General features: G+C 37.3%; 1 protein-coding gene across 10 annotated transcripts in view; it reads left to right on the forward strand.

Moving 5' to 3' along the window:
* The window catches only part of Pclo (piccolo (presynaptic cytomatrix protein)), a 348,560-nt gene that overhangs the window by 176,201 nt on the left and 148,818 nt on the right, over positions 1–23,541 (forward strand). For all 10 annotated transcript variants that reach the window (XR_003955649.1, XR_003955647.1, XR_003955650.1 and 7 more), the window contains exon 7: positions 21,311–23,492. Coding sequence is in view for 6 of the 10 variants with exons in the window: in XM_006503582.3 (XP_006503645.2) it covers positions 21,311–23,492 (2,182 nt within the window). In the remaining 4 variants the exon portion in view is untranslated. The remainder of the gene's footprint in view (positions 1–21,310; positions 23,493–23,541) is intronic.

Raw genomic sequence — 23,541 nt, forward strand, 5'->3', positions numbered from 1 at the left:
ATATATATATATATATATATATATATATATTTCTAAAATTATTCCTGATTGTTAGGACTTAATGATATACAGCATTAGCTATTTTAAGAAAAATGAAATAGCAACGAGAATATAGTACAAAAGTTTGGGGAAAACTGAGAATATATTTCAAGCTATAAGTTATAGTTAACCAACAATGTTTCCCACTAATGATATTTCTTTGCCATATTCTATATCACAATGCACATTTATGTCAGGTTGTAGCCAGTCTTAGCTACTTGCTGGTATCTTTTTTTCCTATCCTTTACCCAGCCCCCACCCCCATTTTGCCCTCTATCACTAGATAGGAGGCAAGGAAGGATGTGAGGGGGGGAGAGAGAGAGGGAGAGAGATATCTGTATCTAATATCCTTTGTTTTTGCTTCTCCTTTGAGCATGGCTACTAATAAACTGCAACCCACACCCACAGCCAACCCCAATAACCGCCAACCACCCACACCTCTGAGGGTCCTAGCATTTATATACCATCTGAAAAGTTCACCGAATTCAGAATGTCACACAATCGCAAAAACTATCTTCAACTAGCAAAATCATGCCTCTGCTAGAGCAGAAGGCAAATCATAGTCAGCTGCAGCAGACAATCCCGAAGCATCCTCACATCCTTACCCCTGGGATTAAAACAAAAAAAAAAAACCACATTCTTATATTTCCATGTTCTTTAATGAAACCAAAATTCCAGAATTCTTACTATGTCAGGTATATATTGTTTTAGTATAAATACATATGGAGAATATTCATACATACACCTTATATGACTCCGTAGAATGGTACAATGTTTTACATGCTGTTGTGTGCTTCAAATATGCAAATCATTTCATTTCTATAGATACTAAATTCATCTAGTACTTTCAAGGAGAATAATCTGAAATCCGGTGGATGTCCTTTGAATCCTTACACATATCCATAATAAATGTTCCTATGGGACAATCTTGTTAAAGTTTCTGCATGACAAGCATAGGCATATCCCCACTGTTAGTTTAATTAGAAACTTGGACTAAATTCAGTCCTAATTGGGGGGTTTATGTGCTCTATGCAGAGGGACTGCTTTGGTAGTTATTCACTCCTTTGAGTCTTGCCCTGAAAACTCTGCTTAACGTGCTAATTAAGAGTGTGAAGTTGTTAACATTTCCTAAATAACACAGTGTGACAATTGACTTTTTCTTTGCCCCTGAAAAAGTGTGCAGGAGTTGCTTCAGTGTGACATAGACATCAGGGCCCAGTGTCCATACAAAAATCATCCCAAGAGTATATTCAGGAAAGTCATCTTTATTGAAAATTAAAGCAGTTTTTCATTAATGGAAGGAATCACTTGTGTATAAATACTCAGAGAAATGCACAATAGTGTCACATTTCATGGATTATCTATTGAAAAACCCTTGACATGCTTATTTCTACTTCTGTAGAGAATTGGGAATTGCAATATTAAGCTAGTTAGAAGTGAGAAAAGAATAACTGTCTACAAATGAAAGAGGGAAGGTTTTAATTTGGCTCCCATTTCCAGCATGGAGTCAGTCTGTAGGGTTGGTCAGGACCTCACTATCTAGGATACACTGATCTCACACTCCTAATAATCTTACCACCTCGGCCCCTCTGGGTGCTGGCATCTCAGGATCATTGTAGTATTGAAAGGAAATTAATCATTTCTCTACTGTTTTTTTGATACATTATTCTATTTCAAATCTTCATAGGAGTACACAGAGAGCAACTCTTCTTTTGTGTGTATAAATGTTAACTCATGGTGCTTTATGTAGTTTCCAAAGCTTTAAAACTCCATATGCTGAAAACAACCATATCCTGAATACATATATCTAAGGAGCAAAAAAAAAAAAAAAAAAAAAAAAAAAAAAAAAAAAAAAAAAGAGCTTGGGTGGACTCCTCCTCTATCCAGTAAGGTTCTGTAGCCATACGATTAAAATAGGAGAGAGTGCTTCCTTGTTTCAAACTCATACAACAAAGCCCTTTCATTTCAGCAAATTCTCATTGATACTGTGACATATTCTTCAATGAAAAATGCTGGACTATATAACAAAAGTAAATTCTGAGTGGCTTTGTTTAATTACATGCAAATGAGACAATGTGAGCCCTAAATAGAACTGAAGTAGAACCTACTGTTGACTATATTTGTAAAACGTATTTGAAAAAGTGGAAGAATATGGATTTTGCACTCACTTGCCATTGATTATGTAAAATATGCAGTGGAATGCTATGGCTAAAGCTAGATAAACTCTGCAGAAGCACATCAAGGAACATTGCTCATAGGAGAAACATTTCTATCCTTAGCACTGAAAGTACCTTGAATAGTTAAGAGAGATGATTCAGCCTAGATAGGGGGTTTTATATTCTATTATACAAATAATTAAGCATATTTTAACTGCTGATACAGATGATGATTTTATACACAAAAATAGATTTATAGACGGGGTGCCTTTTAAAAATTTTCAGTGCTGGGAGTCAAGCCCAGAGCTTAGATAGATGATATACATATTGCAAATGACATTTTGATTTCAGTTTTCTGAAACAGAAATATAAAGATCAGTGACTTCGACTGAGGACATAGTAATCATATCTTAAATATGTAGTTACAGACTAGTATAATGCCAAAGTAAGGCAGGTAAGCTTTATTAAGGATTGTTTCAAAAAATTCTGGCTAGCTCAATAAGTAGAAGAGTAAAGATCCTTGGTAGGTGAATGTAACAATCATAAAGTATTTTATTGCTAATAGAAATCTTACATTAAAATGAACCTTTGAGGAGTTAATGTCCACTAAACTATAAAACAATCTGCAGTGATGAAAAAGATGCATGCATAAAGTTATAAACTACTGTAAAGGGAAGTGCCATACAAGTATCCAAAGGCCAAGACAGAGAACATGGCCTACCCCACATATCATCGTGACACTTTTAGATCACAGTCTCTTCCTCAACAGGAAACAGACATATTGATTGTTGTGATAATAATTTGTATTTCTTTATATGTTTTCTAAATGGACTCCATATAGAAGATAGCATATGCCTTAAATACATAGCTTTCCGAAGTTTAATTAAATGAATTTTAATGTTCATGCTGTTTTGTGTGGATGCTTATCTTTAAATCCTGTTTTCTTCTTTAACTCAAGAACAGCTTTTTATAATGTGCGGTTCATATCAAATTAACTACTTAAAAGCGAAGAATTGGGTTTTTTTTAGTATATTTATAATACTGCACAGTCACTAGCTCCTCTATATCATTCTAAAACACTTCATCATATCAAAATAAATCCTGCACCTCTTCAGAGGTGACATTCTATTCCTGTCTCTACTTCCCTTCTGTCAGCCACAAGTGTTTTATGTCTATGATGTTTTAGCTTCTCAGGGTATAAACACAGATGAGATCATATAAGATGTGACCTTTGTGTCTAGCTACTTTCACTTTGAATAATATTTTCTAGAACCATGCACATTTTATTAATTATCAGTGGTGTGTTTCCTTGTACTCTTGAAATCTATTATACCATACACCCTCCAATTTGTTTATTTCTCCATCTGCTGATGGCATATTGGCAATTAAGAATCATGCTGGTATGCATTTGAACATTTATGTATTTGTTAAAGCCCTGGCTTTTATTCTTCGGATATTTACTTAAGAGCACAAATGATAATCATTATGTTGATTCTACATTTAACTTTTTGAGAACTTATTAGACTCTCACATAGCTCTTAAAATTTTTGCATTCCTATCAGCAATGTACAGTCATTACCATATACCTACCTGCTCTCCAACACTTATTCTCCTGAAATGAAAAAACACAGCCATCCCGCTGAGTGTAAACTCCTATGAAATCATGGTTTTGATTTGATTTTCCCAGTAACTAATGATGTTGAACATTAGTTCAAATATTTCTTGGCATTTGTATTCTTATTCTCATTTGGAGAAATTATTTGAGACTTTTGACCAGTTTTTAATTGGATCATGTAATGATAATAGTTTATAAAAGCCATATTTTCATATTAATGGGTGAATGCAACTAATGTAATAGGTAGCTTGTAAAATTATCAGTTATTTGGGAATTAAGGTGAACATGTTAGATATTTTAAATGGGTACTGGGACAAAACTACCAAATAATGTCAGCAAATGATTTCATTTCTCTAAGTAGGATAAGCTGCCTCCACACAAAATACATGCTACTAAAGTTTCCCAGTCTGGACCCAAGCTGGTTCCCAAGTTTCTAAGGATGAGTTCCCTCAATTAAAAAGAACAGACAGAAACCAAAGACCACTTAACATTCAGCTCAGTTTGATAAAAATCCTGAAAACTTATGCTTCTGACATGCACCTCTTGTGCAAAACATTCTGTGTTTGTGCTTGTACATTGTGGAAGTGTTGTGGCATAACATCAACTTTTAAAACACACCAGGGTTTCCTGGTCATAAAGGAGCATTTACTTGTCTGTCAGGAATATCTTTAACATTGGAGATAACCTCGGCTTTTATCAAAGGTCAAGAAGCAGTGAACTCAGCCACGTTCCCAGGGAGAGCTACGATGAAGTCTGGAACCTGGCTAAGAAACGGGAAGGAGGCCTAAGACTTGCCTTTCCCCCAGAGCAATCCATTCCTTGAATCCCTGTCTTTCTGAGAGCAACCTAACCAAGGAGCATTTGAAATGTTTCTCTGAAAATTCTAACTTTGAAAAGAATTCTAGGATGACTGTAACAGAGAAACATACTAAGGTTTCCACTAAAATCTTGACATATAGTAAGAATGATGGTGTGTGGGACGCAGGGCAAAGCACGTGTTTTCAGGCTTGTGCTTCTACCTGCTGGTCCATGTCCTTAGCCCCCAGACACTGACTATCATGTCTAGTTTTTAAACAGTAATTCTTATAGAAAAGTTTCACTTTGTTAAAATGAAGAGAAGCATCAAAAAGACTAAGATGATCCACTTTCCCCAAACTACTCTGACATTATGTCCCAACTACTTCTTAATGCAAACCATAGCTATAGCTTAGGTTAAAAATAGCCTTAGGATCAATGAGTTTGCAGTTAGCTCTTGTAATGCCTTTCCTTGGCTATATATATTTTGGAGAAACTGTTACATTTTTTTCAAGTTTTGGATTTAATATGATAACGATGATGATGATGATGGTGGTGATGACATTGTTTGGCAAGCACTTGATCATATCAGGTAAATAGCCTGTGTTAAATGATTATTCGTTCAATGACTGAACTCAAATCCTGACTGCAGATACAGAAGTCATGATTCACTGTTACCTTTGTTTCACAGAATATAAACATTCTGACACAATTTTCATCTGTTTTAAAGAATAGTCATTTGCTATAGGAGAACATAAGAATTGATTTCTATTTTTTTAATGTTTTAAGTTTAAATGAAATATATCACTTTAACTTCTTTATTCTCTCCAACCTGCCATCCCCGTTCAACCTCCCTCTAAACAGAAACCCACCCATGCATCATGCATCTACTCTCAAGTTGACAACGTGTGTGTGTGTATAATATATATATTATATTGTATATATATATATATTATGTATATATATATATATATATATATATACATACAGCTTGCTGAATCTTTTTTATTATATATTTACATTCCAAACACTGCCCTCTTCCTCACAGGGTGCCTCCCACCTTCCTCCCTCCCCTTCTCCTCTGAGAGGGTGGATTTTCCACTGGGTTCACACAAACACACACACACACACACACACACACACACACACACACACACACACACAGTCTAGTGCACTGAGTCTCTGCAGGGCTAGGTTCATCCTCTCCCACTGGGGCCAGACAAAGCACCCCTGTTGGGGAATGGATTGCACAGTCACACAGCTGCTTTATGGACAGCCACTGTTGTTCCAGGTGTTGAGAGACCCACAGGGAGATTGAGCTGTACATCTGTTACGTATGTTCTGGGGGGCCTCATCCAGCCGGTGTTTGGTTGGTGGCTCAATCTCTGAAAGATCCCAAGGGTCCAAGTTAGTTGATCCTCCTGATCTTCCTGTGGAGTTCTATATCCATCAGGGCTTTCAGCCCTTCCCCCAAACTCTTCCATGAGACTCTGTGACCTCCATCCAGTGTTTGGTGTGGGCCTCTGCATCTGTTTCGGTCAGCTGCTGGGTAAGGAGTATCTCAGAGGACAGTTATGCTAGGCTCATGTCTGCAAGCATAAAAGAGAATATTAATAGAGTCTGGGACTGGTGCTTACCTGTGAGATGAGTCTCTAGTTGGGCCGGTTATTGGTTGGCCATTCCTTCAGTCTCTGCTCCTTCCTTGTCTCTGTATTTCTTTTAGACAGGACAAAGTTTGGGTCAAAGGTTTGTTGAGTGAGTTGGTGTCCTTATCCCTCCACTGTGTATCCTGCCTGGCTGCAGGAAGTGGCCTCTTAAGGTTCCATAAACACACTGTTCTGCATCTTGGCTAAAGTCAATGGCATATACTCTTGAGAGCTTCCCGTATCCCAGGTCTCTGTGACTTTCGAGAGATTCTCCCATTACCCCTACCCCAGACAACTCAGATTTCCATTTATTGTCTTGGTGCTATGGCCCTCTCTCCTGTCTCCCCACACATGATTCAATCTTCCTCGCTTATGCCTTCCTTCTTGTTTAACTTCTTTGTGTCTATGGAGTATAGCATGGGTATCCTGTATTTTGGGGCGAATCTCACTTAGAAGGGGAAATAAAACAGTGATAGGCAGATGGAGGGAGGGAACAGAGTAGGAGAGGGGATGGGGAAGGGAATGGGGGAGGAGTTCAGGAGGGATGGCCAGATGGCCATGAGAGTGAATGGAAATCTACAGCTAACAAGATGAGGAGGTGAGGGCCATCTCCAAGATGAGACAGAAAGCTGGAATAGAGGAGGCACCAAGAATCAGTGGGGGTGTCCTTAGCTGTGACTCACAGAATTGGGGCTATGGAACCTGAAGAGACCACTCCTGTAACCAGGCAGGAACCCAATGGAGAAATAGTTCTGATGGTCTCATATTGCACTGGCATCTTTTGATTATGTTCTTGCAGGGTCTTTAGCTATCTGGTTGCCTCTGGTGTTGGCTGGCCTGGTAGACACTGGCAGTAGTAAGTCACTGGGACTGGTTGTCCTGGATAGCAGCAGGCACCCCAAAATGCAGTTTGAGCTGTGAGCTGGGGTATGAGATGCAGGTCCTTGATTGCAGGTGGTAGAATGAACCAGAAGATGGAGCTTGTTGTCCTGGGTGTCCCCGGTGGGAGGTGTGGACCAGAAGATGGACTCTGATAGGATGAAGTGGAGCTCAAGGCTGCTGGGCTTGCTGGGGTTCAAACTGGTAGGAGGATTAGGGCATGGATGTTGTTACTGGTGGGAGAAGGCCTGCCTGGAGACAGTTGGAGCTTCGGAATGGAGAGTGGGGTGCCAAGATGCTAATGCAGGTACTATTGAGTCCACTTTTGTTGTTTGTGTGGTATGTCTTCAAGGATGACCACTCTATATTCGACTACCAATAAGAGAACTCATCTCTAGGAGATGCTTGCATTCCTTTTTGGCAGTCACTAGTTACCTATAGGTCTAGTGTTTGGACCTGCAAAATGCCCTTCCTTTCCCATAAGCATGTACATTGATACTGCCATTGTTCTGTGCATTTTTTTTAAACCACAGTTCCTCAGAGACTGTTTCACTAGAACTGACCTAAAACTAACCTAAGACTGTTTCAAAGCCGACTTCTTGATATTATGGCTCTGACAATCTTTCCTCCCCTTCTTCCCTGATGTTCCTAAATCCACAGGACTTGCAGGGGTTTTCTCTTAGATGTATTTGTTGAGGATGAGCTGTTATAGCCTGTTGATCTCTGATATGTGTCCAGTTGTGGGATTTCCGTGATGAACTCCATTTGCTGTAAAGAGAAGCCTGTTTGATGAGAGGTGGGAGCTACACTTACCTTTGGGTAAGGATGAGTTTTAGATTATAATCAGCAATCATGTCAGTCTACAAAGTGATGGGACTAGACTCTTTTCTAAGGTCTCCATAGTCCCAGGAAGCTAAGTTTCCAGTACCACACCAGAGTTTCCTCCTCTTGAGTAGGCAGTCAATCCAGTTTGACATCTCTTCATTTCTGTCAGCATGTGAGTGGTACTTATTACATCATTATTGCCATGCTGGTAGTTTTGGATCATGAGTGTTGCAGCTGAGTGGGACTATTCAATTGCTTTCCTTTCTTGCCCACTTTATTATATTTTCTAGAGCCGTGCAAACTAGACAGCAGGAAAGGAGTTTTCAGGTCAGATTCAGATTAAATCATCTGAGGCTTGTGTCATAAGTGCACTGTGTCTTCAGCAGTGACCCTGGATATTTAATTAAGAACCCAAGGCTTGACTCTCCTCTTTTAGAAGCACCTCATGACCCAGCTCAGTCTCACCTATCAGAGAAGGAGGTTGTCACGGTAACAGAAGATCTTAATCACTTGAGCTACAGGGAATTAGTTGTTTTAAGCCATGCTTTGCCACTAAAGACAACCTTAAAAAACAAACAGCAGCCTGGAGTCTACAAAGGTGGAAGCTTCTATTTGTCAAAATAGATGGTCTGCTTGTCAGAATAGCATAAGACCAAATTATTGTCAAGGTACACTTTACGTATATACCAAGAGGTTTGATAATATAAAATATAGTGAGTATATTATTTATTTATATTTATTTATTTATAAGAAATACTCCAAAGTTCACCTTAAGATATAAATATATAAGAGAAGGAGGTTTTGTTTTTTTCAGATAGAAAAAGTTATTTGTAGTTGATACCAGTTGGGAAAGAATACATTGGTTTTCTCCAATGGAGTGATTCTGGGTATTTCAACCCCACTCCAGGACAGGCTTATGCTTAACTCTAGAAAATGGCCATTTCCCAATCAACCCTTGCAGTATCAGTGATGAGTTTTGCATCTGTAAGGTTAATCTAACACCAGGGACTCTGGTCCTTCATTATCTTCAAGTTCGAAGCCAGCAATCACTTATTTCCATCCCTGCTGTCTTTCATTCATACAACTGTTCTCTGTCCTTAAGTCCTATGAACCAGACACATTCTTGATTCCTGGAATCATGCTGTTTATGATTATCGTGGAGTCCTTAACCTTGGCAGGGAGAACGTTACCCAATAACCTTGGCAGGAAGAGCATTCTCTGAAGAAAGAGCATAAAGTAAAATACGTACATTGTTATACAAACAAGCTTTACACCTACCACAACTGTCAGCACCCAAGAAAACCCATGTCTTACTGGCTCTGCTCCAGGGACAGAAACTGTGTCACACCATCCCGTTTGTGGCCATGCTGAACCTGGCAAAATTCTTAATATCACATATATGTGCTATATCTAACCACCTAGCTTTTAAAGGCATATCATTGTTTGATACTTGACTACTTGATGATTATGGTGTGTTTTCCTATCTTATCTGTATTTCCATCTCATCCATTCTGTACTTAAAGCAAAATGCTTTTCATATGTAAGTGATATCATTCCAGTCAGTCTTTCTCAGTATTTTCCACTGTGGTTATGTTGAGCTTATAATTAAGCAATATGAATAGCTAACAGGAAGCTGCCTGATGGTTCAGACCTATCACACGCCATGGCAATTTCTTGCTTTGTATCCTTCAACTGGAGTCAGTCCTCTGAACAACATTCTCATCTGTCTCTGGTCCTATATGTGTACAGCAGTAATAAATGTTTATAACCAAATGGTTTTTAATATAATGTGTGAAAATGTCGGAAATATTATGAAAAATAGAACCACTAAATATAACTAATATTTTAAGAAATGAGGAAAAAGATTGCCCAAACCCAATACTGTTGGATTGGCCTCATTTTCTATGATATTATTTCAATGTCTTAAACAGTATTTCTTGCTTTTTTAAGTATAGAATGCTTCAAAATCCATCCCTTATTTTTCATTCAGATTTCCTTTTATTCCTACTGTGTCACAACTAAAAGTTCCATATGGTCTTTGGTTTTGACATCTGTTCTACCATAAGAACCTAGTATAATGTCTGTCTTCTCAGGGAACACACTCTAAGAATTATGTAAGTGAAAACATTTAAAAGACCATTATGTTTAAATTCCATCAATGACATGCTAAAGGAACCAAAATATTTGTAAAATATTCTTAAAATTTTAGGTGAGATAGTACATAATCTAATAACTAGTTTTGAGAAAGATTAATGTTAGAAATTTACAAGTAAAAAAAACATTTACCACAAAAGTCTAAGTCTTTGTACTAAACTTTTGCCATTTGAGCATTAGTTTTGACTTTTGTAGTGAACTGAATGCTTGTTGCTGTTATTGGTGGTAGTGGTGGTGGTGGTGATGATAGTGATGGAGATGATGATGATGATAACTTTGTTATAACTTTACCTCAGTTTCAATCAGTATTTTTTATTGAATTTATAATAGCAATTTTCCAAAGATATTCCCTGATAAGTGTGTATTGCTATATCATTTCTGTATATAGAATCTTCAGTGACTCTTCTTGTTTACATGATTCAATCTAAATTTTATCTGATTGCCTCCCTCTTTTTTTATGCATTATGAACATTTGAATATTCTGTGGTCAGTATTGTAGGTCCCATGACACTTGTGTATCCATATGCTCATGCCTTTGTCCATGGATTTTACCGCCCAGCACTCTTTCTTTATAGACCTTGGGTTTCTTATGAATGTTTGGGACTGCTGCACAAGTTGCCTCTCAACTACAATATGTATATCAATCATTCTGAAATATAAATTCCTTATTTTATATTCTGAGAAGAAAGTAGGAGCTTTCTTTCTAAAATGGGTTGTGTTAAATTATAGTCTATAGCGAAACATTTCTATTTTTTAAGCTGCATAATCTTTAAGAAACAAAAGCCATACACTTATATAACCATAGAAGATGGAAGGAAGTAAAGATTTGTCAAATACTTACCAGATAGGTGGACAGGCTGATAATTATAATTCCTCTATCCCAAATATTTATTCACTTAACAGACTCTTATGACTCCAATTCATTCATTAAGAGTTATTTCTTTGAAACTACCTTCTGAAATTTAGGAGATACTCATAATGTTCTGAGAATAAAATGGAAAGCAAAAATTATTTAGATCAGTATGCAAAAAAATTGAAATGAAAAATGGTCACTTTTCCGTACTTTCCCTTCACAGTTTGGACTGACTTCCTCTTAACCACTAAGTATAAAATATATTTTATGTTATTTTATATTACTGTATGTGAACATAATCTTAATTCATGAGTATTATTTATTATATACTTGGGTTTGCATTTGTGTTGTAGATTACTATCTTCTTTTAAAATTTGAACTTTACATAAATCACATTGCACTTGAACAACAATATTAAACAAACACAGATTGAGGGTCATCTCTGCCATTTATTATTGATATAATCTTGACCAAGTTGTACAAATCACTAAAATAGCAAGTATCTGACACATAGAGTTGAAAATATCCTCCCTCTAATAAAGTTCCTTTGGAGATTTGTTTACATATTATACATTAAGCTCTTAGTAACACACTCAATACACAGTAAGCTTTGATATAGTTTGCACATTAATCTTAGTTATTACTATTGAAACAGTCTGTTCTTCCTAGGTAGCTGATATCATTATATAAAACTTATGTCAGCTTGCTCTTGGAACTTTTATATCTTTTGATAATTTCCTGTTCCTTGCTCTCAAAACACAGAATTTTATCTGCTGTGTGCATCTTTGAAGAATACTCTTTCTCAAAACAGTAACCTCTAAAACACAAGTCAGTCTGGCATAATTACAAACAGAGAAGTCACTGTATCCCTGGGTTTTTTTTCCTCCCTTTTGATTTTAAATCTAGCATAACTGCCCTGGGTAAAGAGAACTTTCTGAGAATATTGGTGTCTCCAAATCTGCTTCTGTCTAATACTGACACAGTGTGTGGCAAGCATAAGGGGTGTCCCTGAGCTTCTCCCATTGTACTTCTGAAGGCCTCTGGTCGTGCCACTCCAGAACAGTGTCACATTATATTCATTTGATCATGTGTTAAAAAAAAAAAAAAGCCTCTGTTTTGTATGGCAATTCTGTTCCATGGTTTTAACTAATTTAATTTACATATTTGATTTTTTAAAAACAGTTTCTTTAGTGATGTAAATAATTTTTTCTAATATTCCATTAGGACTTTCCAAATCAGGCCAGATCACACTGGGCTTGGTAATGTATATACTTGGGAAAAAGAGACAGGACAACCTAGATTTCTAAGGTATCCTTGTAAAATTGGAAGCTATCTTGTGCTACATGTGACATTGTCTAACCAAAACAAAACAAAACAAACAAGCAAGCAAGCAAAGAAACAAAACACCCCCACACACCAAAAAGCTTAAATCACTATAAAAACTACAATGAATTTTACTGATTGGATTAACCTTTACAGACATATTTTCTCATTGGCAGTAATTTAATTGTTTAAGATATTATTTTCTTTATCATATATTTATAGTAAATGTAACTAGTATATTGAGCTTGTAGTTTGTATTAATAACATCATCATTTAACATTGTTTAAATGAGAAATAAAGCATGGGCATATTATTTCATATGTAGTCTTGATTATAAATTTTTTAAACTGAAACAAACATACATTTATCCTGCCCATCCTTAAAGTCATGATAGAATACTAGTACAAATAATTAGCCTTTTAATATAAGTCCTGATTTTACAAATAAGACTCAACATTAATTTATATTTTAGCTTTGAAATGAAAATTTAATTGACCTAATTTTTAAAAAATAATTATATCACCTAAACTAAGATTTCGTATTTTGGTATAGACATTATTCTTACCTTTTAAACAGGCAGAATGAAGGTTAAAAATATGGATCTTATTCAGTTTTCTCTGCATTCCTATTCATGACAAATGTCCCTGACCACCTACTTTATGAAAAAAGTGGCTTATTCATATGGATTTGTGAACTTGCAGGACATGGCATTGATCTCAGGCAATTTGATGAGGAACACATACATCAGGAAAGGGTTATAAGGATAAAGAAGAAGCTAGAGAGGCTAAAGACCTACAGTTGCTTCTGGTAGTATGTCCCCAGTGGACCTAAGGACTTCCCACTGACCCCACCTCATTAAGCTCCACACTGTCTCTTCATTGTCATCTAAGAAGCAAGCCTCTCAATATGAGCCATCATGACCCAAGTCATAGCGTATGATGTGCCCGTGAACACAGATACAGATTAAAACCCCACATGGTGGATGTGTGGAGGAAAGTGACAATATAGTTTCTAGTAGTTGATATCTATAAAGGTACAGTATATTACAGACCAGGTAGTAAAATGGAAAGCACTTTCACTAAGTACGATTTGAGGGACTATGTTGAGGAGGGAGAACTACAAAAGAAAAGTGAGTGACTGTGATTGTTAATGTTAATTATCAGCTTGACCATCTAAAGTCACTTGAAGACTTCAAAGCATGCGTGTAGGGATACTTCCAGCACCTACTGCTTTGACTGCTAGACAATCAAAGTATACCCTTGAACTGTGAGCCATTAAACACCATTTCTCCTTTACCTTGCTTTTGTCCAAATATTCTACCACAGCAAATAGAAAAACACTAAAATAGTGACCATATGGAAGATCTTTGAATTCTATGTGGAATAATTTTGTTGCCATGGAATTCCAGTAGAGAAACTTGGAGATTTAGAAAAAGTCCTCTCAGAGATGGCCTAATGTAGGGAAACCTTCTAGAAAGCCAGTCTGGTGTAGTTACGAAATTATAAGACACTAGATGAGCAAAATTTGCTTCAATTTAAAGTCAGGAACTTTTGCAAAGATTACTCTAGGAAATGTAAATGATCTTACCAGTTGAGAGGTAACTAATATGCTGATACAAGACAAATAGTTATTTTCTGTACAGTAAACAATTAATCTTGAGGATTGTATATGTGATTACAACTTCCTATCATTTTGTTGCTTTTTTAGTGACAGTTAAAAAGAGGTGCTATGTACTCTTTGCTTTTCTCAAAGTGCTGTCATTGATCATTATGGTTTCAGAAGGATTTTTGTCTTCTACTGAAACACTCTAAGTAAAATACCAATCTAATATCTGTTATAACATATCAGAGTTTTTAATTGAACTCTGTTTTGGCAGTGATAATAAAATATAGCAGTTGAAAGGAGAAAGAAAAAAGAAACTTAATGTGGCCATTAACTGCACAAAAAGCCTTAAAAACCATATGTATTGTTTTCATGAATGTTATAAAGACATCTGAATCAATAGAAAGGATCGGAGGGAGTGAGAGTGGGAGGGAAGGTAGAAATATAAATGCACATGAATACATCACCTTAACAAAACTTCTAAGCTCTTTCCAAATACTTTATACAGATTTGGGAAAAAAAAAAGAAATTAATCTCTATGGGACTTCCCATAAAATATAAGGCAATAAATGTCACACAGACTGGCATCTCTAATATTCTGTCCAGTGAGGTAGAAACTCGTTTTCTGCTTCACTGCTCAGCCTAAGAGCAATGACTTTCAGCAAGAAAACAAAACAAACTGGGACACTAGGTGCATTAAGGGAAAGCTTAAAGATGCTGAGTGAAATACTGAGTGCATTTCTAGTTTATTAAAAACATAAAAAACTCATTATGAGACTTTTAAGTATGTTTTATTACGTTCTTTTTAATCTTTTATTACCAGGATGGTGTAATTTAGCTTTTCACACATTATTATTATTGTTATTATTATTATTTATTATTCTTTAATATCATCATAATAATTATTAATATTACTTTTATTATTGACCCTCGGCTCTTACAATCTAAGTATCCTCTGAACAATTCTAATTCCATTCACAAAGGATAAATTCTTCCTGACAGTAGCACACATTCAAGATTTTATTATTTATTTATTTTGACAATGGAAGCACTTACTCATATGGTCTGTATCACTGTAGTCAAAAAGATTTAACATTCTTGTTTCATATATACAAAACACTGTACTCTGTTGCAATATATAATGGATTTGAGATATCCCAAGAGTATTTAAAGCAATTCTCTATGAGTAGAATCATTTAACATTTCTTTTCCATTAAACCTGTGGGGATGGAGAATAGAGAGGAGATGAAGGCTTTCTGTGAACATTGACTTAATGGCATATTGTGGACAACATCCTCTTGACTGTTTCTATACTCCACTGCTACTTTGTCTCCAAACCTGTAAGGCTTGCTTTGGAGGGATTTGCTATAGATTGTGGAAACAGAAAAGCAGCCATACTGTTTCCATCGGCTTTTCAGAGTTAATGCTTCTTGCACTGAGTTTAATTGCAAAGAAGTAGGGTATGCATTTCTTTCTGTGTATTTCCTTATGCTTACCTATAACTTCATCATCATTTCTTAACTCTAAGCTAAATGAACACGGTGAGGAATGTTTATGTTTTATAGAGTTATCTTATTTGGAGGAGGCAAAATCCCTATATGTTTCCATTTACTTTTTGACTAATGATTTAAAGGCATGTGGGTTTATAAGGTTTTGCTTTTGTTTTTGTATATAGACCTGAATAAAAAATAATCAAGGGAAGTGAACTTATCTTAGTATCATGGGGCAAGCTGATAATGAGGCAAAATAATCTAGTACATTCTTATCTTTATTTACTTTATCAAACCATTTACTGTCAGAACATAAATGTTCGTTTTTCTTACATAGTTGACCCTATCCATATCTTCCAAGTCACCATTCTCTGAATAGTTTTTGTTTGTTTTGTTTTGTTTTATGAAATATGTGTTTTCCTACTCAAACTAAATCAGTGTGAGAGAGATACAAACAGTAGCCTTCACCACATCATGAGACGGATTCAATCATAAGAACAATAATCTTTCCATGAAAACATTTCCTAACTTCTGTATTAGCTAAAGGCTTCCTAGACTTCAGGAGATGGTTGTTAATACATGACAACATTATTTTTATATAATATATGGTAGATAGAGACCATAGATATAGATAAACATCTTCCATAGCAGAAAACAGTCACTCAATGTGGTGAAAAATCTGGCTCCAAAAGATTAGTAACAAGGGTAAGATATATATTATGTATGTGTGTGTGGTGTGTGTGTGTGTGTGTGTGTGTGTGTGTGTGTGTGTGTGTTTGTGTGAAGGTGCGGGCTCGGATTCATGCCTGCCTATGCATGCATGTGTGGGTGCATGTCAGAGCATAAATGCCCATAATCTGTATGCGTACCCAATAGATCATATTGCTCTTCTCCATTCCGACAGCCAAAACTATTTTGGCGACCATTGCAAGAAGACATTAAGTGTCCTGCTGATGCACTGCTAGATGCTATTTATTCCCTCTGGATTATCTACTCTGACAGCTGCATTATCACTGAAGGAAATTAAATTGGGCTGTCACAGTTTTCCCTTAGACAAAACCACACTGATTCCTAACCAGTGAAGTGTATCAGCAGCAGACCCAGTGACTGAATAGTGACACTTTGATGGTTTGCCCCTGTATTTCATATGATCCTGGATAATTTGACCCTGATGTAATAACCAGGAATGCCTTCACTCCCTGGAAGAGAACGACATGGTTTGATTGAGATTTTAATATAGATACAGTTTTCAAAGTTTTGTTTTGTAGGTTCCCAGACATGTATTTATTTTTCCAGAATTCCTCTCCATGCTTACTTACAGCAGGAAGCCACTGAATCTGATTCTACTCATGAATGCTGATGCATTAAACGTCATAATGAAGCCACATAGTCCTTGCTATTTCCCTGAAAACTTAGATTTGACCCATGTCCCTCCATGGAAAATATTTACCTGCTTAAAACCATCCATTTGATCAGATCCCATATTTGTTTTATCTATTAGATTTTCCTCTCCCAAACTGAAAATAAAACTTTACCTTTTGGGTCCAATACTCTATGTGGTCTTCTAACTCATCCCCTGTTACATTGCATGAAATAACATAAAAGAAACTGTTTTGTTTCTAGGAAATTCTACCTTTTTATTATCAAACTGTTTTATTTAGTAGCAATCTTGTTTGACCTGTACTATTTAATATGAAAATGCTCTGTCTTCTAAAAGAAAAAAAAAAAGTATCATAAAGGCAAGATACAGTATAATTACATGATTATAGTTTATTTCTATGTTTATAAAATGAGAGATACATTGCCATTTCTTTCAAGTGACATTGTAGTTTATTACTATGTATCTAATATTGACACTAAGAGTTAGCTACAACACGGGGCAGTGGTGGAACACACCTTTAATCCCAGCACTTGGGAGGCAGAGGCAGGCAGATTTCTGAGTTTGAGGCCAGCCTGGTCTACAAAGTGAGTTCCAGGACAGCCAGGGCTACACAGAGAAACCCTGTCTCAAAAAAAAAAAAAAAAAAAAAAAAAAAAAAAAAAAAAGAGTTAGCTACAAAATTGGTAGTGTAGTAGTGTGCTTGTCTTTGTGTAAGCATGCATGTGTGTACCTGCACGTAGATGCATGAGTTCTAGTCTTTCTGTCTCTCTCTGTCTCTGTCTCTGTCTCTCTCTGTCTCTCTCTGTGTGTGTATGCGTGCACGCGCGTGCGCATGCGCATGCGCGCATTTGTGTTTGTATATAGACTAGAGGTCAATGCTTAGTATCTTCCCTAGTTTCTCGTCATCCTGTTTTTTCAATCACACTCCCTTACAGAACCTGGAGCTCTCTGACCCAGCTACCCTGGTTTTCCAGAAGGCCCAGGGGCCGACCTGTGTCAGCCTCCAAGGTGCTGAAGGTTACAAGCAATGGTAACCATGCTCAGCTTTTTTATGTGGTTTCTTGGAGATCAAATTCAGATGTTCATGCTTCCATGACAAGTACATTACACAGAAATCCTTCTCCTCTACTCTGTAATTTGTACTTTCTTTCTTTCTTTCTTTTTTTTTTTTTTTTTTTTTTTTTTTTTTTTTTTTTTTGAGACAGGGTTTCTTTGTGTAGCCCTGGCTGTCCTGGAATTCACTTTGTAGATCAGACTGGCTTGGAATTCAGAAATCCACCTGCCTCTGCCTCCCGAGTGCTGGGATTAAAGGCGTGGACCACCACGCCCAGCTCCTGTATCTGTATTAACTGAAGCAGAAACATGAAAACTGCATATGTAACTATCTTCTGTAATGTACAATGACCCAAACATGCTAAACTTTTGACGTATTTCTTTCACATGATTTCCTAAAATCTTCCCAATGTTTGATATATTTGTATGTAGATTTTTTTTTGTTGGTGGTGATTAGGTTTGTGTTATCCAAAACACATGAATTTTGTGTTTTAGCCTCCAAGATGCTGGGGCTACAGGCAAATGTGCTTTGAGCAAAAACATCTCAGTCTTATCTCTTTTAGTATAACAACTTTCATTATCTAGATTAAAAATCAACAACGAATTGAAGAAATTTTTAAAGTGAGTTGTGGCATATATATAATTATTGAATAATTTTTGTCTGGCAGCTATGACATTAAACAATAGTTGCTGCATATACTTTTTTAATTCAACTTTTTGAAAAAAAAAAGATGTTTGTTTCTTCTCCCATAAAATACCCTTCAGTGCCAAAATAGACACACACTCAACCATGCACACTTAAATTTAAATCTACATATTTAGTAATTTTACAGTTTAGATGCACCACACATAAATGTGTGTACCAGAAAGCTGTGAACCAAAGTGGAATTTAAATAAACTAACTCATCCAATTGACAAAATGTGAGGGGAAATTGTGCAATATGCAGGGAAAAATCTTAGAAGTTCATATTTCAGAGTTAGGAAACAAAGATGATGGAAACTAGAAAATTTAAGAAAGTTGTAGAGCTTATCTCAAAGGCCATTTTATTGTCTTGCATGCCTTTCTTCATTTTTTAAAAATCTATGAATTTCTGGTTCTTTTTCAACCAGCCATGTTACATTTTCCCTAGAACTGCATCTCAGTGGATGTTTCCTCAAAGCTAGGACAATCCTTTTTAGAGCCATAACTCAGAAGTAGCATGCACCTCAAAACCTTGGTTTCTCAGATCTTGACAAGTTTTGACCCCATTTTGAATAAAGATTTAAAAAGTAATGGTGAAAAACAAAGCAAATATCTTAACACTGGGCCTCCATATTTTATGAAAGAAACTTAAAGACAGCTTAACGGATGGGACCTGCCTAGCACAGTGCATCCCTCTTTACTTCTTCAACCACACACTAAGCTGGATGTGTACTCTCAGTGGTTTGGTGTTCACGACCTTGTCTATTTCCCCTTTCTTTTTTTCTTTTCTTCCTTTCTTTTATTTCACTTTTCTCTCACATATTAGACTCTTACCTCAATTTCCCCTCCCCTGCCTTCGCAGTCCTTACCTCTACCCACTTCTCTGTTTTCTGTTAGAAAAGTACAATGAGAGATATCAACCAAACATGGCATATCAAGTTGCAGTAAGACTGGACACCTCCCCTCATATTAGAACTAGGCAAGGCAACCCAGTAACAGAGAACAGATTCCAAAGGGAGGAAAAGGAATCAGAGGCAGCCTTGGCTCCCACTGTTAAGAGTCCCACAAGAAGACCAAGCTACACAGCCATGGCATATATGTAGAGGGCTTAGTTGAGACCCATGCAGCTCCCTGACTGTCAATGTAGTCTTTTTGAGCCACTGTAAGCCCAGTTTAGTTGATTCTGTGGGTTTTCATTGTCAGTATGATTTTACCACAGAATGGTTTGAGCATGACCAAATCCTGTCCTGTATAGGTACACACTTATGAAGATAGCTTTTTGTCATTAAGTAAGGGATTAGAATATCTTTGCAATTGACAAACCTTAACCAGTTCTAGGAACTCTGGCAATTATTTCTGTCCCCTATGGGTACCAGGAATGTACAAACTACACATACACATATGCAGGCATGTGTGCACACATGAGCACACACACACACACACACACACACACCTTTATGTACTCAAACATATATAAAATAAAATAAATCTTTCCAAAAATATCATAACTTACTATCATACTTAGTCATGAGAGACTAAATTTTCACTCACTGCCCTCTCTGCCTCTGTCTCGGTAATACCTATCAAGTCCCCACATTCATAACCACTTGTACAGTCAGAGTGAACAACAGAGAAAGTGCCGCGCTCATTGATACCTTAATAGTCTTTGATGGATATTGAATATAAATGTATCTGGAAGCTACAAAGTCCTGAAGAAACAGTATTTTTGAAGCAATAGTTAATGCTTACCTATATTCTTAAAACAGCTGTCTCATCTGATCTTCATAACAACTGATTGACTTAATTGTTCATAATATATAAAATGGGCATAATGAGGGTAAGAATTAGGAATGTGTGCAACAGCGGCTTAGGAAATATACCTTATGCATATTTTATAAAATATGTATAGGAGATCAGGTTTGACCATGAAGGAATGGATTAGGAAGTGTTGTTTGAAAGCCACAGAAGCACGGGAACTCTGACCTAATTGGTAATGACTAATTCAAATTATAATAATAATATAATCATAAATAATAAGGAAATACAATTTTATATCCAAAATTCATAGAGGCACGTATCGTACATTTTTGTCATAAGTGTTTGATGACTGAAGGACAGGGAAGAAGTGCACCTTTGCAGTGCTGAAGAGAGAGCGGAAAGGAGGGAGCCTCTTCTATAGAGCACAGCTGAGAATGGCAGAGATTAAGCTCCAACTTGAATATGTCTCATGCACCACAGCTTTGAGAACATCAGTGTGTGGTAACTGTACAGTGATTGCACATGTTTCTGGCTGTTCTGACTTTAGGAATCTAAAGACTCGTGCCCCTTAAAAGGCAAGTTTATGACAAATTAGTAAAATAAAGAAAATGTATTTCGTGAGCTACCAGCTGTTGTTTTACCTGATTGAAACTGGCTCCAATAAACTTTTATGGCAACAAATTATTTTGGCTCTTACGATGTTGCCAAAATAATCATAAGAAAGTAGAGTTGCCAAGGAATACCAAAAGTTAAATAATCATGTAAATACTGGAAATGGCAAGATATGTGCAATGCGAAATCAGCAGACTAGACACAAAATCTTCAAAATAGGGATATTACATTGCAAATGAGAAACAGAGGTGCAATGACCATAGGTTAAGTAAAAAAATCTTAAGCTTATTAACTTGAATTGAAAATGGGTGAATTTTTTATTTTATTGCGCTATGATACTGCAATTCTTTAACTTAGTTATTTATGTGAATATTATGTAGGGAATATTTTTAGTTTTGATTTTCTTATTTGATAACAAAGTCCTATATTTTGTTTACTTGGTTATAGGCTAAAGGTTCCCAAACAACCTCTGGTACTCAGAAAAAAGTGAAGAGAACACTGCCAAATCCCCCTCCTGAGGAGGCGTCCACGGGAACACAGTCAACTTACAGCACCATGGGCACTGCTTCTAGGAGAAGAATGTGCAGAACCAATACCATGGCTCGAGCCAAAATTCTCCAGGACATAGACCGAGAGCTTGACCTCGTGGAAAGAGAGTCTGCCAAGCTTAGAAAGAAGCAAGCAGAACTTGATGAAGAAGAAAAGGAGATTGATGCCAAGCTACGGTATCTGGAAATGGGAATTAACAGGAGAAAGGAAGCACTATTGAAGGAGAGAGAAAAAAGAGAGCGTGCCTACCTGCAAGGGGTAGCCGAGGACCGTGATTATATGTCTGACAGTGAGGTCAGCAGTACCAGACCCAGCCGAGTAGAAAGCCAGCACGGCATTGAGCGGCCAAGAACAGCTCCTCAGACTGAATTCAGCCAGTTCATACCACCACAAACACAAACAGAAGCTCAGCTAGTTCCTCCGACAAGTCCTTACACACAATACCAGTACTCATCACCCGCTCTTCCCACCCAAGCCCCGACCCCATACACGCAACAGTCTCATTTTCAACAGCAGACATTGTACCATCAGCAAGTGTCACCTTATCAGACTCAACCAACCTTCCAAGCTGTGGCCACCATGTCCTTCACACCCCAGGCTCAACCTACCCCAACTCCACAGCCATCCTATCAATTACCATCACAGATGATGGTGATACAACAAAAGCCTCGGCAAACCACATTGTATTTGGAGCCTAAGATAACTTCTACCTATGAAGTGATTCGCAACCAACCCCTGATGATTGCTCCAGTTTCTACTGATAATACGTATGCTGTTTCCCATCTCGGGAGTAAGTACAATAGTTTAGACTTGAGAATAGGTTTGGAGGAAAGAAGCAGTATGGCAAGCAGTCCAATATCAAGCATATCTGCAGACTCCTTCTATGCAGACATTGACCACCATACTTCAAGGAATTATGTCCTAATAGATGACATTGGAGACATTACCAAAGGGACAGCAGCTTTGAGCTCTGCATTTAGTCTCCATGAAAAGGATCTGTCCAAAACAGATCGTCTCCTTAGAACCACTGAGACACGGAGGTCTCAAGAAGTGACAGACTTCCTAGCGCCTTTGCAGACTTCCTCCAGACTGCATAGCTATGTGAAGGCAGAGGAGGATTCGATGGAGGATCCTTATGAGTTAAAGCTTCTGAAACATCAGATTAAGCAAGAATTCCGTAGGGGCACAGAGAGCTTAGATCACCTTGCTGGTCTCTCACATTATTACCATGCTGATACTAGCTATAGACACTTCCCCAAGTCTGAAAAGTATAGCATCAGTAGACTCACCCTGGAAAAACAAGCTGCCAAACAATTGCCTGCAGCCATACTTTACCAAAAGCAATCAAAGCATAAGAAAGCATTAATTGACCCTAAAATGTCTAAGTTTTCACCTATTCAAGAAAGTAGAGACCTTGAACCTGACTATCCCACTTACTTGAGTTCTAGCACTTCGTCCATTGGTGGTATTTCTTCTAGGGCAAGGCTTCTTCAAGATGATATCACATTTGGCCTCAGAAAAAATATTACAGATCAACAAAAATTCATGGGTTCATCACTTGGGTCAGGACTGGGCACGTTAGGAAATACCATCCGGTCGGCTCTACAGGATGAAGCAGATAAGCCATACAGCAGTGGGAGCAGGTCCAGGCCTTCCTCTAGGCCTTCCTCTGTCTATGGGCTTGATTTATCAATTAAGAGGGATTCTTCCAGCTCATCACTAAGATTGAAAGCTCAAGAGGCTGAAGCTCTGGATGTCTCTTTTGGCCATTCTTCATCTTCTGCCAGAACTAAGCCCACCAGCTTACCAATCAGCCAGAGTAGAGGAAGAATACCAATTGTGGCCCAGAATTCAGAAGAAGAAAGTCCACTAAGTCCTGTTGGCCAGCCAATGGGAATGGCCAGGGCTGCAGCTGGACCTTTGCCGCCCATATCTGCAGATACAAGGGATCAATTTGGATCAAGTCACTCATTGCCTGAAGTTCAGCAACACATGAGAGAAGAGTCACGGACAAGGGGTTATGACCGTGATATAGCATTCATCATGGATGACTTCCAACATGCTATGTCTGACAGTGAAGGTAAATGGCTCCGCACACTATCCTGTTGCTCTCAAAACTCAAACTCTTC

Source organism: Mus musculus, chromosome 5 (genome assembly GCF_000001635.26).
Source record: "Mus musculus strain C57BL/6J chromosome 5, GRCm38.p6 C57BL/6J".
In the NCBI taxonomy this organism is placed as follows: domain Eukaryota; kingdom Metazoa; phylum Chordata; class Mammalia; order Rodentia; family Muridae; genus Mus; species Mus musculus.